General features: G+C 37.9%; 1 protein-coding gene across 2 annotated transcripts in view; it reads left to right on the top strand.

Annotated features, from left to right (window-relative positions):
• Window positions 1-431: 431 nt before the first annotated feature.
• The window catches only part of mdga1 (MAM domain containing glycosylphosphatidylinositol anchor 1), a 316,682-nt gene continuing 299,907 nt past the window's right edge, over window positions 432-17,206 (top strand). For both annotated transcript variants that reach the window (XM_088334739.1, XM_088334738.1), the window contains exons 1-2: window positions 432-777; window positions 5,029-5,118. In XM_088334739.1, coding sequence (XP_088190865.1) covers window positions 5,052-5,118 — 67 coding nt within the window. In that variant the 5' untranslated portion in view covers window positions 432-777; window positions 5,029-5,051. The remainder of the gene's footprint in view (window positions 778-5,028; window positions 5,119-17,206) is intronic.

Below are 17,206 nucleotides of genomic sequence, written 5' to 3'. Positions count from 1 at the left end.
AAAAACGATACCGAGATAGAGGATACCGTGGCGAACTTGTTTGACTTGATTGATTTGCCATTTCATGATCGGCGGTGTATACCGGATAGTACCCACCATTGACACATTTGTGTTTTTCCGTACAGATTTTCTTATACGTCGTACACGTCTTAAAATGCATAATAAATGTACTTTGAACGGCAAAAACGTACAGGTTGACAGGTATGCTTCTCCAAGAGACTCATTTTTTAACCCAATGCGACTCCAAATAGTTACCCACACCTGTCATAACGGGACCTCGCCACTGTGGAGCCTCTGTTGTCCTCCCTCTCTCCTCTTCTCCTCCCTGCTAACCTACTCCCTCCCACACCCTCCCGGTTTCTCTCTCTCTCTCTTCGCACCGCCAGGCGCGCTCGTTTTGAGTCTGTGCACATCTCGTGCTTGGCCAGCATCACTTTGGAATCCACAGACGCGGCTCTGATTGAGCGGAGCTTCCACGCCGCTCCAAACCCAACAGCCGCACACACGGCGCATTGCGCGCAACAATTGGAGGACTGTGTGAGGAGAAGTGTTTGGCTTTCGGATTATTTTTGGACTGGTTTGTTTTCATATTGACGGTCTGGATTTTGAAAGCGTATTTAAAGTGTCCAAACCACCGAACAGATTACATTGAAGTGGTTCAAGGAGGAGATTTCAACTTTTCCCAGGTGCAGGAGCGCCACTGGGTGGATTTGGATTTCTTTGGGGGACGAGAGTGCGCTGCTCCGGAGAGCTGTTGACCCACAGGACCGCTCCAAGGTAAGGTAGACGGTCTCGCTGCCGTAACAGTCAATGTATACGCTACCCGTATTTTATATATATATATTTTTTTTACGATTTCAAATTGTGTACGCCGTATAACAATGTTTGCACTGGGGTAAAAAAATCTCATTTTTTTCGCTAGATCACCCAGAGGGGATTTTAGGTTCAGTGTCTGGCGGGTTGATAAAAATTCACTTTTGATGTTTTTTTTAGGGGAAAAAATGCGTCATTAAACAAACGCATAAACATATATATATATATATATATATATATATATATATATATATATATATATATATATATATATATATATATATATATATATATATATATATATATATATATATATATATATATATATATATATATATATATATATATACAAAAATGCATTGCAACGTTGTACACGATTATAATCAATTGTGCTACAAAACAAAAACAGAGAAAATAAACAAAAGTTACATACAAATACCCAAATGTTTGCAAATATTGGTTTTACTGGCCTTTAGGTTTGGATAAGCTTGTTGTAAAAACTATATTGTTTTGTTTCATATCGAAAAGAGATCAAATATATTTTTCTGTTCAACACAGTTCAGGAGTGTCACTTCCAGTTTTTGAACATCATTACACTCTTGTAGTTAGCAGAAACAATATTATTACGCCATGCCCAGTTTTTACTCATTTATTTATTATAGACTACTCATATTGAAGAAGAAGAATGGAACGTATGAATCATTCTATTCAACATTTTATATATTCTTTTTCAGGGGCGAATTTAGGTTCAGAGCGCTGGGGGAGCTGAGAACCCAGAGTGTCTTATATCTCTCCTATTCCACCAACAACATACAAACATCTATTGGTCGTTAAAAATATGAATTCAGTCATTTAAATGAGTACAATAATTACATAATCGACCTCTGTGTTCTCAAACTCAAGCTGTTTTATTACCAAAAAGATAAAAAGTCGGTATCATAAAACTCAGTATCAATTCATACATTTTTTTTTAATAGTAAATGGTTTATGGATATTTCATCAAAATGCGATGATAATTTGGTCAACTAATTAGGAGAACATACATAATTATCAAAATTTATCTTAAATTTGATTCTGGATGGCCTGTTTTAACTTCAGACACCTAGCAGAGAAGAAAAGTGGCTAAGAATAAAATAGCCTGAAATATTTCCATGCATCCGAGTATTTCTGACGCTGCTTTGTTCACATTTTTGTTTTATTTTACCTTTTTTTTAATCTAGAGTTTTCCATCCTATTTAAGACTAATCCGTTCTCTGTTGTAGTAAAAAAAATACTAAAATGTTTAAAAAGTGCGATAACTTTTGGGGGTGCTTGGGTTGAATTTGGGCACCCACCTAAACGGGATGGTTACATCGATGTCGGTTTTTTTAGTATAACATACTCTCACCGCAATACACCGGAGCCTCCACAGACTCTGCTGCTATGCCGCAAGTGACACTCACCGAGCAAAAGAGGAGTAGGGAGGAAGACAAAAGCACTAATATGAACCAATAGGACTGAAGTGCATTCTCCACATTTTATAAAAAAACTTTTTAACCAGCATTTTTTCATTAGATTTGAGCCTATCCTGTCCCTTGTTAAGAAAAATAATTTAAAAAATTATAGGATTTTAAAACGAGCAGGTTGCGCTCATGGGTTAGACCAATCTCGTCTGGCCTATTTTGGCTCTTTTGTGGATCGTCTTGGTCACTGGTGAAATGTGTCAATGTATATTGCTAATTGCTAGTAAACAGATGAAAAAAAAGGAAGTTATTCCGGGAAAGATTGCTTTCCATCGATTAAATAGATTTACAAAGTTCTGCTCTTCCTGCCTCACTCTAATACCCACTGTGAGAGAGTTTTTAGGGAAAGTACACACAGAGTACAGGAATAACTGATTCTCTGGCACCTTTGTCGCAAATCAAACTAAATTATGACAGTTTCTGTAAAATTATCTGTAGATCTGATGAAGTATGCTATGTATGATAAGCAACACTAGATTTACTCCAAGTGGCGAAGGAACTAGGAAAAAAGAAGACAGAATTGTTTCTGTAGTTTTTTGGGTGAATTAAATGGACTTATTTACACAAATTATCTTTTTTTAAATTCCAAATATTTTGTCTTATTGGAGTAAAGAGGTGCCGTGTGGTGTTTTTATAGTTTATTAACGCTTAATAAGGGAAATTGCAATCATTAGTCACGCATATAAGTGGGTCAGGGCTTAAAAGGTGTGAAGAATGTGGATGAAATGCTGTAATTATTTGTGTATGACACGCACACTGCATCTTTGATTAAAAATCGGTATAACATTTTGTTTGACTTTTTTCTCAGCTCGAACTAAAAATTGTAAGTGCCAAACGTGGTGAATACGCCAGGCCTGGATTGAATTCATTTATTGACAACTATGAACACAATACCGACATACGGTTTACAAGTTATTCATTGCTGGTCCTTCAAAGTCTGATTTGTCATCAGAGACACCAAAGAATTGTTTCTCCTGTCATAATTTTTTTTGCGTTTATTTACATCTTTCGGGACGCTTTTTTGTTTTCTCCATTCTATTCCAATATCCATCGTTGGTACCATCCAAAAAAACAGCTTGACAATAAGATAAAATCTAATGCATGTTAATCACAAATAAAAACAGCTTTCCTGCCCGTGCAAACTGTACTGATGATAGCACAAACGCACCAGCTCAAACGCCCAATTCACTCTAGAAAATCTCACAATATACCCCTCCCTACCTCAAAACATTTTCTCCTGGGATCTATACAATTCACGAAGCTCACCCTTCAAAACTGTGAATTCCTCCTAAAGAGTAGAGATTTTCATTTTCAAATGTTAGGGAAACATCGTGGAATGTTTGATGTCAACATAGAAGCCAAATCAGCTGCTCAATCATGTTAGTTTATAATTCTTTTTTTGCGTTTCGGTTCCTAACCGTGATGTGCATTATCATCAGGTATGTCATAGCAACTAGTTTTTTTCATGTTAGGTATTTCTGAAAATTTATTTAGATTTGCCAGTGGTTTATAGCTGTTTTCTTTACAAATCTACTCAAGCAAAATGAAGAAGTATATCCATTGATCCATTATCATGCATGTAAGGTTAATTGGCCGGTTCAAATTGTCTTCAGATGTGAATGAGCGAGTGAGTTGTCTGTCTCTGTGTGCACTGCAACTGACTGGCAATCAGTTCAGGGTGTCCCCTGCCCACTGCCTGAAGATGGCTGGGATAGGTTCCAGCACCTGAACGACCCTACTTATTTTGTTGCACAATAGAAGAACAGAACAGTATTTAATCACACCTTTTAAGAGGAAGTACAGTATTTTGAACCCGCGAACAGTGGAACCGTGAAGTAGCGAGGTCCCACTGTACATTGTTGCCCAAAAAATATTGACTTTATATATTTACAAATTATTTAACCAACTGATCAAAGGTACCCTATTCTTTTCTTCTTTTTTCTTGATTTTTTTAAGAATTCTTTACCGCGCTTTTGTCTCTCCTTTTTTCTTTTTTTTCTTTATTGTTTCTCTTCTTTTGTGTCTTTTCCCTTGCTTTTTATTTGTATTTTCTTGCTTTTTCCCCTGAATCTCCTCCATTGCCCCTGTTGTCTCTCTAGTCCCTCTCACCCACTCCCTGCGTCAGAACTCGAGATTGTATATGCGCCTACGCTCATTTACTAAAATTCGTGCTGACATTGACTTCAAAATACCACGTATAAAAAACACTGTAGGCAGAACCGGCATTGTTGCCGTATTTGCTTGTGAATTACTTTTGATATTTCAAGTCCTGATTTTCATGTTCTGGATAGTTTTTCCTGTGCGCAGAGAAGATCTGACCAGTGCGCAATTGCCCACGCGCGCAGCTTAGCGGGAACATTGGTACCGACTGACCCGGACCACCTGTACTTCACTGTGACCAGGAGACAGTCACGCTAAAGTGCTTCCAAATACAATGCCTGCCTGCACGCTGTCTCTGATGCGTTAACATGCATCGCTTGTAAGCTTTCCATAATCCACCATTTGTGATTGAATTACCCGCCCTATAAATTGAATGAAATGTTGTAGGGCGTGCAACAGGAGCTTGTTCGGGAATATTACTTTCACGGCTTAAAGCTTCAGAATGAAGGGGAGGAAGAAAAAAACAATTGGCCAAAAAGGCTTATTGTACTAGTGACAGCAATCACTCAGTTTTGAAAAGTGACAGGATGTTCTCTGTTTTTCTTTTGTGTAGGGAATGACGGAATACAGCTGAACATGGAGCTTTTGTGGATTTTGTTGTTTTCTAGCGTATATCCCACTGCCCGCTGCCAAGGTGTTTACGGTAAGAATGGCATCCCTTACCAATTATCTTTACAGTGTCAGGTTCCATTGTGACTGAAATAAATTGTAGTAAATTGAAGTAAGGCGTTGAAAAGGTTAACTTTGACAAAAGGACTGACAAAATATCACAAAAGTCCCTGTCATCAGTGACGTGAAGTGGGGATCATTTCCGGTGAGGAGTATTGAGAATAACACTGTTACAATAAACAGAAACAGAAACTTTCTTTTGAAATACATATATATATATATATATATATATATATATATATATATATATATATATATATATATATATATATATATATATATATATATATATATATATATATATATATATAGAGAGAGAGAGAGAGAGAGAGAGAGAGAGAGACAGAGAGAGACAGAGAGAGAGACAGAGAGAGAGATTTTTTAACAATTTATTTGTGTGATATAGCTGCAATTAAGTATTTGAACACCTGAGAAAATTAATGATAATATTTGGTACAGTAGCCTTTGTTTGCTATTACAGAGGTCAAACATTTCTTGTAGTCTTTCACCAGGTTTGCACACGCTGCAGGATCAAAGCAGACTTCTCCACACAGATATTCTCTAGATCAGTGTGGTCTCTGGGCTGTTGGTGAGAAACACAAAGTTTGATCACCCTCCAAACATCTTCGATTGGGTTCAGGTCTGGAAACTGGCTGGGCCATTCTAGAACCTTGATATGCTTCTTACGGAGCCACTCCTTGGTTTTCCTGGCAGTGTGCAGTGTCGTTGTCGTGTTGGAAGACCCAGCTCCGACTCATCTTCAATGCTCTGACTGAGGGAAGGAGGTTGTTCCCCAAAATCTCACAATACACGGCCCCAGTTATCTTCTCTTTAATGCAGTGCACTTGTCTTGATCCATGTGCAGAAAAACACCCCCAAAGCACCCTTAACAGTAGGGATGGTGTTCTTCGGATTGTACTCTTTATTCTTCTTCCTTCAAACACGCTTAGTGGAATTATGACCAAAAAGTTGGTTTTTTTTTTGGTCTCATCTGACCACAAAGTTTTCTTCCATGACCCCTCTGTATCATCCAAATGACCATATGCAAACTTAAGACGGGCCTAGACATGTGCTGGTATAAGCAGGGAACCTTTCGTGCCATGCATGATTTCAAACCATGACGTCTTCGTGTATTTCTTTCAATAACCTTGGAAACGGTTGTCCCAGCTCATTTCAGGTCATTAACCAACTCTTGTCGTGTAGTTCCGTGCTGATTCCTCACCTTTCTTAGAATCATTAAGACCCCACTAGGTGATATCTTGCATGGTGCTCCACTCCGATTGAGATTGACTGTCATGTTTAGCTTCTTCCATTTACCTATGATTGCTCCAACAGTAGACCTTTTTTCACCAAGCGGCTTGGCAATTGCTATGTAGCCCTTTCCAGCCTTGTGGAGGTGTACAATTTTGTCTTTTGTGTCTTTGGACAGCACTTTGGTCTTTTGTATGTAACAAGTTAAAGACTTACTGATTGTAACGGGTGGACAGGTGTCTTTATGCAGCTCACGACGTCAAACAGGTGCATCTGATTCAGGATGATACATGAAGTGCAGGTGGACTTCTAATGGGCGGACTGTCAGGTCTTTCAGGGTCAGAATTCTAGATGATACACTGGTGTTCAAATACTTTTTGCAGCTATATCACACAAATAAATTGTTAAAAAAATCATGCATTGTAATTTCTGGATTTTTATTTTTAGTTTATCCCTCTCACAGTGCACATTCAGATTCAGATTCAGATTCAGATTCAGATCTACTTTATTGTCATTCTAGTACACGTGTATATATATGTGCCTATAATGAAAATTTCAGACCCCAAATCTAAGTGGGAGAAATAGCAAAATAGCAGGGTGTTCAAGGCTCCCGTTTCCTCTGCGACAGGTGGCGGTCCGAACATGTGTTCCGCCTTAACACGGGTGCACATAAGCTGATGTGCCACACAACGCCTTGGATACGTCACCCTCTTGACATATCCAAGGCATTGTGCCAGCCGTGGAAAACGTGTGTTTAGTACGTGGCGGCAATCGCCGTTGACGTGAGGTGCGCGGGGTGACGCCGACAAGTCTTTCTTTTGCTGAAGCTGAATAAAGTTCTGACAGTCTGATATAACTGAAATATTATCCCAAGTCCAACTGTGTGTCATCATTGCCCGCAGTCGGCTTAGAAAACAATAAGCAGGCCACAATGGTACACAGAATTGTTTGCGTTATGCAATTTAGGTAGCAGGAAAGCCAGAAATGCCAAACATACAGCATGCGGGCCCATTAGATGATATAATCTAGCCTTCCATAAAATTCTGTGAATGTCAGAAAGATAAAGCGAGTCTCTCGGTCATAAGTGATCATTTGTTTGAACATATACAAACCAAATGCTCTCTCCGGCCGCCAGAGGGCAGTGTTAAGTTTGTATAGCATAGTGAGTTGATCCAGATATAAAACTGCATTTACTTAACTGTTAAAATAAACAAGTTAACACATTCATTGCCAAAAATTTAAATCCTTTACACCCATTTTTTCTAAATAATTGTGTTGTGTTTGGAAAATATCCTGTTAGGGTCTGCTACACCTCCGTCCACCAGCAGGTGCCAACTGGATTTGGGATGTTGAAGCCTCCCCCTGGGCCCTCGGGTGTTCGTTTTGCAGGTGGACCAAATTGGGGGAGGCAGGAACTGGGGCAGGGTTGCTTTAACAGAAAGATGGTTTTTAATAACAAAAGGAGGTAAAATGAGAGAAAACAAGCAAGGGTTCAGATCACATGACGAATGTACTGTTATTGGCATGGCATGTGCTTTGTGAATGAGCTCTTGCTTGTTTGTCTCTTTGTACCTCCTTTGTTCTTTGTACCCCCTTTTCAGCCTGTGTCTTCCTTTGCGTCAATAATGTTGCAGTCTAAGCTGTACACATGTACAGTAAAACAGCTTGATGAACCTACATTACATACACTCAAATATTTTTTTAATATCAAGTTTCTCTGCCACCTTCTAAAAAAACAAAAAACAAAAACAAAACAAAACGTAAAAAACGCTCTGTACCCAAAAAAAGCACCAAATTGAAAACATGATGCTTTCTATTGCCAACAAATTGGGATTTCCTGAGACAATAAAGGAAGGAAAAAGTAGTTTTCCATAACATTCACATTAAGGCGACAAATATTATCTGAAGTAAATTGTATTGTGCTTTTAATGATAATGAGTGTAATTACATCTTTTGTGCGTTTATCAATCTTATATCCTTTTATTGTGAAGTCGTGCTCATGTGTGTCCTGTTTTCACTGACGTATAATAAAACACGCCCACCGTTTGGGCTCTCTCTCTCTCCTTTTTTCAACCAACATGAGAGCCTTGTGAGTACTTTGCAGCTGCTATCACGATGTAGTTTTTAACAATATATGTATTTTATCTGTGTAAATACAGCCACCAAATAGTCTTAATATTGACTATCTTTGACAATTGGTGCCGAAACGTTCGGTTTGTTCCACGTTTTTTGTCGATTCGGAAGGATTTGGATGAAGAAATTGGGACCACATGGTTAGCGACCGAGGTTAAGTAAGATAAAAGCAGATAAGCATGGCGGATAAAACATAAAGGTTCATTGAACTCTACTGTTGTCTTCGGGTCAAAGTACCCGCACCAAAAGTCACCTGATCTTTTTTTAACTTCAAATTTCATGACTTTTCCTACATTTTACCAAAAGTAGAAACAATGACTTTTTTATTGTTGTTTGTTTTGACTATTGCGGGACCTTTTTGGAATGCAGCCACCACGGAAAACGAGGGATTACTGTAGGGGTTGAGAACCTATGCCTCTGGAGCCATATATGTCTCTTCATGAGTACATACTGCTCTGGGATAAAGTAGAACATGTGCAAATATTTAGTATAGATTTATGCCGAGCCGATTGTGTCGCATGTGAAGCCAAAGCGATGCTGTCATAACATCCGGTTCGATCCAGTAAAAACAGGGCACAGTCTTGACTATAGTTTACAGTCTGGGTGTAACACCAACAGACCTCGCTTTGGCTGTAAATCGGGAAAGATTTTACATGGAGGCGCATTAAGGAGTTTATGTCCATTGTTGAAACACTTAACGATGAGAAGCCAACGAGAAAAATTGAAAATTCCTTCTCCTCGCCCTGTGCTGTCTGCACGGAAGGTAAATGCGTTAGTATTGTCATTTGCAGTATTTGGTGACATTTTTATGAAAAAACTTTTCCCTCTCCTTGTTTTGAAACATTTTTTAGGACAAAAATATAAACTGTCAAAATGAGCCTCAACAGTCTTAGGAACTGCAGGACGGAGACAGATCTTAAGTGGTATATTTAAATTGATATGGGACACAGGCTCTAGTATTATTATTATTTCATAGATTTCATCAAATCGTCAAACGCCAAACAGTTAAATACAATGTGCTGACGACTTTGCTTTAGTCTGGAGAGCGGGTTTGGCCATTTTGTTGAATTGTGTCTTGAATATAAAATGTGTCTCTCTCTCTCCAAAAAAAAAAAAAAATCAAAATCAAAATATTACACTTTTATGTCTCCTTGGCTCAAAAAGGTTCCTTACCCCTAGATTACAGTATAAAAAACTGATGGATAGAATTTACTTTTTGAAGTAATGATAGATAAATCGGTCATGAAACATGATGAGTATTGGAAAAAATAATAATTATCCTCTGGCTTTTTTTGGACCCCCTAGTGGGCAGGAGGTCTCGAGCAGCTGCTTAGTTGGCTTGAGCTTTGTGCCAGCTCGAGCTGGCAAGCCCTTGCTCTGTCACTGCGCCTTCCAAGCTCATAGTTGAGATGCTTTCATTGTGGCTCACAAAAAGTCTGTTGTAGTCTCCCGGGTTGTGTCACACATACACAGAGTGGGTCAAAGTCATGCTCCTGAGACCCATTTTTATGTGTGAGCATTGTGGGTACCTCGCCGGGCTGCTTTGACAGGGCCCCAAACGTCCTCTGTAGCTTCAAATTTGAGGCTTTCGTATACGGCATTTTTCGGATTATAAATCACATTTCTTTTTTATATAGTTTGGCAGGGGATGCGACTTATACTGTATAGACTTACTGTATGTGCAAAATTATCAACACATTATTACTGTGTATATCTTGTAACATGTTATTTTACAGGAAATACATCAAATTAAATTACAAGTCATGGATTTTTAAAAAACGATTGAGCAAGTTATTGAGCAAGCTATCTAGGGACATTTTTTTCCACTGTGATCAGAATCGCCATGGACCAGGAGAGGAGAATCCGGGGGAGAGAGTGAACCAAAAATTGTGGCAGGAGACTTTTCTCTCACGGTGTGATTGTTTCTCACTCGCCGAGGCCGACAGATGCGACTATTGTGTCCGTCGGGAGAGCAAAACGTGTGAGCGTGCCTGATGGATTTCAGAGTGTGAGCTTCATTTACTGTTGTGTTCTCCAGAGGCACCTTTGGGTTTTTTTCTGTAGCCCGTGAGGATGTATGCAACAGTTTGCTGGCTCAGCAGGGACCATAACATCTAAGCATGCTTTCTTTTGCTGGTGCGTCGTGTGCGTCAGTCATGTAATCAATAAGTAACGTGGTAACAGACATGCGATGATGCAAGAAGTATGTAACATGTTGCTAGCAGAAGTGGATAATAACAAGTTATATTTACACCGTTACATTTCCTTTATTAAGGGACATTTTATACTTCTAGTCGTAGTTTTAAATCACTATACTTCTTACTTTTGCTTAGATTTGTGAAGAAGAAACTATACTCTTACTCTACTACATTAGGCTACAAGGAACCTTTTACTTAAATCCCTTCCACGTAAGTACCAGTCTGTCTGTCTCTGCTTAGGCACATTTATTTTGTCAAAGACCTCGCTCATTTAATTTGGATTAGTTCAGTTACAAATACAACCACCTGTTGGCACTCACGAGTACGATTAGATACTGCATGCGCAGTGTGTATAGCTGTAGCCTCACAAATGTATGTTTTTTTTAATCCAGCGAGGGTTCATCCAAACAAACAGTCAATGTACTCAAACTTCCAATCACACAGACCTGATATTTATTCATGATTTGATGATCTGATTGAATGGTTGTTAAAAAAAAGAAAATAAATATTATATATATATAAATATTATATATATATAAATATATATATATATATAAATATATATATATATATATATATATATATATATATATATATATATATATATATATATATATATATATATATATATATATATATATATATATATATATATATATATATATATATATATATATATATATATATATATATATATATATATATATATATATAAACAGCTTCCAGTTGCTTCACTTTTTCACAGAGTTCGTTTCCAGTTAGCTTTTTTTGTAGTCCGTAGGTTTCGTCTAGTAGTGCCACTTGATATTATATTATTTGACAACAGCCAAAAACCCTTGGCAAATTAGGCAGGTGCAGTTGTTTCAGATTTTGGTGACCATATTTTATCCCCCATGTCTTCTTGCCACCCACTCCTAACAAATTGATGTTTTATTGTTTTCTTTATATTCAATATGGTAATTAATTAGATATTAGATATTAGAATGTTCTGTGAACCATGAACTTACTGTATGGGGAATTTCAAAAACCCCCAAAAAAAAGGAAATTTCTTGTAAATCTCCACAGAGTTCTCTCCACGCTTCTCTTGCCTTCACATTGCATTTCTGCCTTTTCCCTGTCCATTTAGTGTGGATAGAACATAATCCGCAGGCATTACATGCATGAAGTGACACTCACAAGTGCTAACTCTCAACTTAGTGAAGGATTAGGGCAGATTCTCCAAACTTCAAGACTCTCACACAGGAAATGACTCTTCAATTCCTTCAACACCGCACACACATACTGTAATCACTCGAAGACACCACTCACAGACACACACACTAATGTACCAAACGCTTGGTACTTGGTTGCATTGCTGGAAACAACACTCTTCTTGAGGACACCAAAATATTGATTTAGGTGCAAACTGTCAGTGTCTAAGGGGTGCCAACTGTTTAACCCTAGACTATCGTGTATCGGTGATTGCACAAGTCTTCTAAAATGCACCGATCTTTTCAACCAATCTCATCTCCATTTCCATTATCTAAAAAGGTCTTCTTCTGGTAAAATAAGTAATTCAATTTTCATTCTTATGTCAGAGACCTGCTCTGCACTGATATAATTATAAAATGTGTCCCTGCATATATAGTCATGGATGTATGAGTTTCCAACCTTTGATGATTTCATTCATTTATATCTCTTTCACTTAATTAGTCATAGTTACTGCTAGTTTTAATTAATTAATATTTACTTTGTGTTTTATTCACTTGATGTCTCAATGTCTCCGTTCTCCAAGCTGAGAGCTACTTTTGTTACTAATTGGTCCAAAGGGCACCCCGTTTCATATGCATTTTTAAACTAAAAAATCATAATGTTATTACTATGTTATTACCAGTTTATTATTGGAAGAAGGGTTAATATACTCAGTCAACCACTAAACAAATCATTTTACTAGAAAATCGCAATTATGCAGAACTGGGAAAGTATTTTCAGAACAGGTCTACAGGCACCTCAGCTGTCCTTGGGGTTCACTTGGGTGCACGTGGGCCATGTTGGAGACCCCTGTTTTGCCATTATGCAGTCTATTGTTCTAGGAGGTGTTCTTATGGAGAAAAGGCCTTGAGTCTTACCAAATCACCTGCAGGATTCAGTCTAGAAAGTGACATGTGTGAATATAAGTTATTGGAAATATTCTATTTCCCTCCTTTATTTAAGTAATGTTTTATGGTACTCATTGATCTAGTCTTTATACAGTCCCTTCATTGTTCTAATTGGTGCTGTAATTCATTGTTGGAGGCCTTAAATCTTACCTTGAGTCTCATCAAATCATCTGCAGAATTGAGTCTGGAAAAAGGACTGGTGTGAATCTGGGACTTTGGGAGACCCATGTTTCGTTTTAGTCATAGCCTCTCGGTATATAAATGATTGTCAGCTTTTTGTAAAGCACACTTGTGAAACCATTACATTCTTATTATGCCCTTAGAAGCCCAGAATATTGTTTTATTATTTTTTATTTTTTTATCGTAAGAAATATCTCAAAAATAACTGCCCAACTCTTGTTTTACCAGTTGTGTCGCACAACCTGTTTAACGAACACACGTAGGAGGAAAACCTTTTCCTCTTTTAATACCAATTGAACAACCGTTTGATTGCTTGGCATACTTTGTACAATGTTAAATGATAAGACAACTTTTAAAAAGTTGAAGGTTTGCTTGAATGACAAAAAATGTCTATTGGAAATTATCAAGTGTCTAAATCCATTTATTGGAGATAGCGATCAGCCCAAAAATTGCAATCCGTGCACCCCACCAACAATTATTACGTGCTGTACATTACATTCTATATTTTCTTAAAACACTTGTAGAAATATCAGTAAGGTTGTACACGTAACCACTTAGTTTAAGATGACATTTTATGGATACAGATTAGTTTACAGAATATTGGAATATGGTTACATAACTTTATTTAGTGAAAGTAACAAAGTGAGCCTAAATAAAATTTTTGTTGGTCTGAATCGTATTAGATGTACAGTAGTCCCTTGGTTATGGCCAAGGACCCACATGTAGCTCCTGAGCAGGTTTAGCGTTAGAAAGTATCTTTCTCTGTTTAGCCAAAAAGAATACATATCAAAATGAACAAAGGAAATCTGCTAAGCAGTGAACCAGTCATAACCAAATCGTGAAGTCGCAAGATGTCTCTGTACTTGTTATTACGGTGGCACTTTACTCTGTAGTTGACCTGGAAATTAAAAAAGTAAATACTATAAAAACATCCAGGTTTTGCTTTACGCTGCCGCCAAGGGCTCCTTCACTTTGTGATCTCACCATCAGCATTTTTGCTGTTGCTTCTTCTTTTCATGTCAATCGCCGCTCAGTTTGTTTGGGATGCTGAGTATTGCCCTTTTCTAATAAGCATCTATAATTTAACGGTAACCCGGAGGCAGAAGAGAGGAAGGAAGAGGAGAAGGCAATAGGAACAGACGTGGGCATTGAGCTTGAGATGAGGCTAAAGTTGACTTCCCACAGTCTAACACTTTATAGGATATTAAAAAAAAAACACACAAACTGTTTTTCTGTCTTTTTATGGAACTGCACATCCATGTTAGAGTATGCTAAAGCAGTGTTTCTCAACTGGTAGGTCGGGACTCAAAAGTGGGTCTTGGACCTTTTTTAAGTGGGCCTTGCCAGTGGATGGTGATAATGCTCTGCTGAATCTCACCTTCCTGTTCAGTCAACCAGCGCTGTCCCAAAATTTGTTTGAAAGGTACCACATCTAATGTAATTGAGATCTTGTTTGTTTTATTTCCCTTTTCTGCCCATATTAACGGGTCCCAAGAAAGTTTCCGGTAAGCGGAAGTAAAAGTGGAAAAAAGGTGACAACGATTGAGTCAGATAAGTAAATGATATAGGAAATACTAAAATATTGTATCAACCTTTGAAAGGCTTCATGAAAGTACACTAAATGTTTTAAAAATGTTAAGTTCTTGCTTTTTATTAGCATATTGATCTTTATTATATACACGATTGATTGATAGAAGCTTCATTTAGGGACAGCATGCACAAAAAAAGAACATTAACAATTTACCAAGAGAAACAACAATATATTTGCAAACCAAAAAAGAGATTTACGATAATATTTACATAAACAGGTGCTCAATGGGAGTAGGCTGAAGCCAAAGGTTTCAAATGCCTACCCCGATTCCATTTTTTTCCTTGCAGGTAAAACATTAAGTATTAACGCTAATTAAGTAATAAAAAGAAGTAACAACTATTGTTCTGGTACAATATTTTTTAATGTTTTGGGTACGAATTTCTTTTAGTATGTGGCTATTTTACAGGAGTTTTAGGGAGTCGCTTGTACAGAATGTAGGCTTACATGCGAGTATGTATGGCACTACAAGTGGTTTTGCTAATATTTTTTCCCCCCAAAAGATGAATATATTCTGCTATCTCTGATATAAACTGCACAATGCTTTCATTTGATAAAGTAGAAAAGTGGATTTATTTCTTGATTTAGCCACAGCTTGTCATTCTGATGGAATGGTCCTGAAGTCAGACCGTTGTGAACTAAAGTGCTAGAGAATATTACAGCTGTCTGGGTAATCTTTTAACTGTTAAAGGACCACTTAACAGTTCACATTAATAATCACACTTAAGGGCAATTTATAAATGTCGGTTAGTCTACCAATTTACATAGTTGCACTTTAGGCTTCTGGGAGTGTTTTAGCTAATCAATCAGCTTTCGCGTAGAAGTGGCTCTAGAGCTGCATGTGGCCATGCTATTTGGCACTCCCTAGTGCATGGTTCAGGAACCTATATGGCTCTTTTCATGAGTACAAACCGCTTGGTGATACAATGTTACCTGTGTTACCTGTGCATATTCCACCATAGCGTTACAATTCAGTTAAGCTTAGGGCTGGGTTTGTGCATGCATAGCCGAAGCTACTCTAACCATACTTTCTTTTCTGTCCAGTATATTAAGGGCAGTTTCAACTACAGTTTACAGTCAAAGTGTGACACCAACAGACTCCGTTTTGACTGTACATCGTTAAATAAACCTTGATATTATATGTTCACTGTTGAGAAACTTTATGATAAAAGCCCACACAACAAACCCATTACCCACAAATGCTATCAAAGCACACAGAACAATTCTTACCTTGTTTTGAAACCAATACTTATTGGAAAAAAAAGGTCAAAATGAGCCTCAATGATGTTAACTGTGGGTTGGAGACAAGTTTAAAGTGATATATTTGTTGATATGGGACACAGGCTCTGGCATTATTTTTATTTCTTAAATTTTTATCAAATCATCTAACATCACACAGATAAATCTAATGCGCTGAAAAACAAATTTGTCTGGGGAGCGGGTTTAGTGGTTTTGCTGAATTTTGTCTCAAAATAAAAGGTATGGTCCTAGTGGCTTTCTGGCGCTTAAGTCGAATGCCCGGCAACACCCAGCCCAGCAATGTCGGGCAAAATATGCTTGTCTGAATTAAAAAAAAAAAAACCCAGAGGAAAAACCACAGAGTGCTGAAATCGTGTTTGAACCTGAAATCACTGCAATGCTGTGCGGCTGCTCTAGCCTGTCCAGGAACACAATCATTCTTCATATTGCATCCTCCACCTGTATGGCATCAGTATTGTCAGAGCTTGTCAGGTGACATTTCCTACTGTCAAGATCTAAATGAGGTCTCTCGGAAATGTAAAAGTGCAGCCTGCTCTGTTGTCTCAAACTTTAAGACCAAATCAAGGGGCAGGCGGATTTGTCTGAGAAAAATTACACTGGATCGCATGGTCAATGACATTTTCAGGTGATGTATTTGCATGTAATCTTTTTATTCTCTCTCATTTTGAACATATTTATTCAACCTTTGTAAAGTAGTTCTTGAAATTTGTGATACTTGAGGCAACCTTTTCATTCTCGAAAAATACAAAACTACAAATCACACAGGTTGTTACCAAATATGTCAAATTTGATCTGATGTATATCATAATGCTGTAGTTAAGAATACTTCTACTGGTAAGGGAAAGCATTACTATCTGTTTTCCTTTCAAGTAATAAAACTTTAATAAAAAAAATGACCTAGTGAGGGATGGTCACGGCCATGCTGTACTCACACGAGACACAAGACAAGGAAGTGGTGCCCCGACGACCCTGGCAGAAGAGATAAGATCGGGCCTAAAAAAAAGTCCAGCCCAACGGGGGTAAAAAAGCCTGAATCAGCCTGAGCCCGACCAATTAACTTGAGCCCGTAACAAACCCGAGTTTTCCTATTTTATTTGTGAGTACTCGGGAGTAGGAAAGAATGGTGATTTTGGCCAACAATCACATCTAGTGATCCCTGGAGCCAAGAAATCTGCAGGTTTAAGAGCGTTCTCCATTAGTGCCCTGGTGCTGTGTAATGCTCTGCCCTCTGAGATAAGATCTGCAACCTGTTCAAACCTAGGTTTAACAGTTAAATTCAATAGCTTATGCGTGATGTTAACCATTGAAAGCTGT

Source organism: Urocampus carinirostris, chromosome 4 (genome assembly GCF_059441175.1).
Source record: "Urocampus carinirostris isolate Australia breed hairy pipefish chromosome 4, RoL_Ucar_1.0, whole genome shotgun sequence".
In the NCBI taxonomy this organism is placed as follows: domain Eukaryota; kingdom Metazoa; phylum Chordata; class Actinopteri; order Syngnathiformes; family Syngnathidae; genus Urocampus; species Urocampus carinirostris.
Note: the sequence above shows the minus strand (reverse complement) of the source record. Positions and strands in the feature narration are given on the sequence as shown.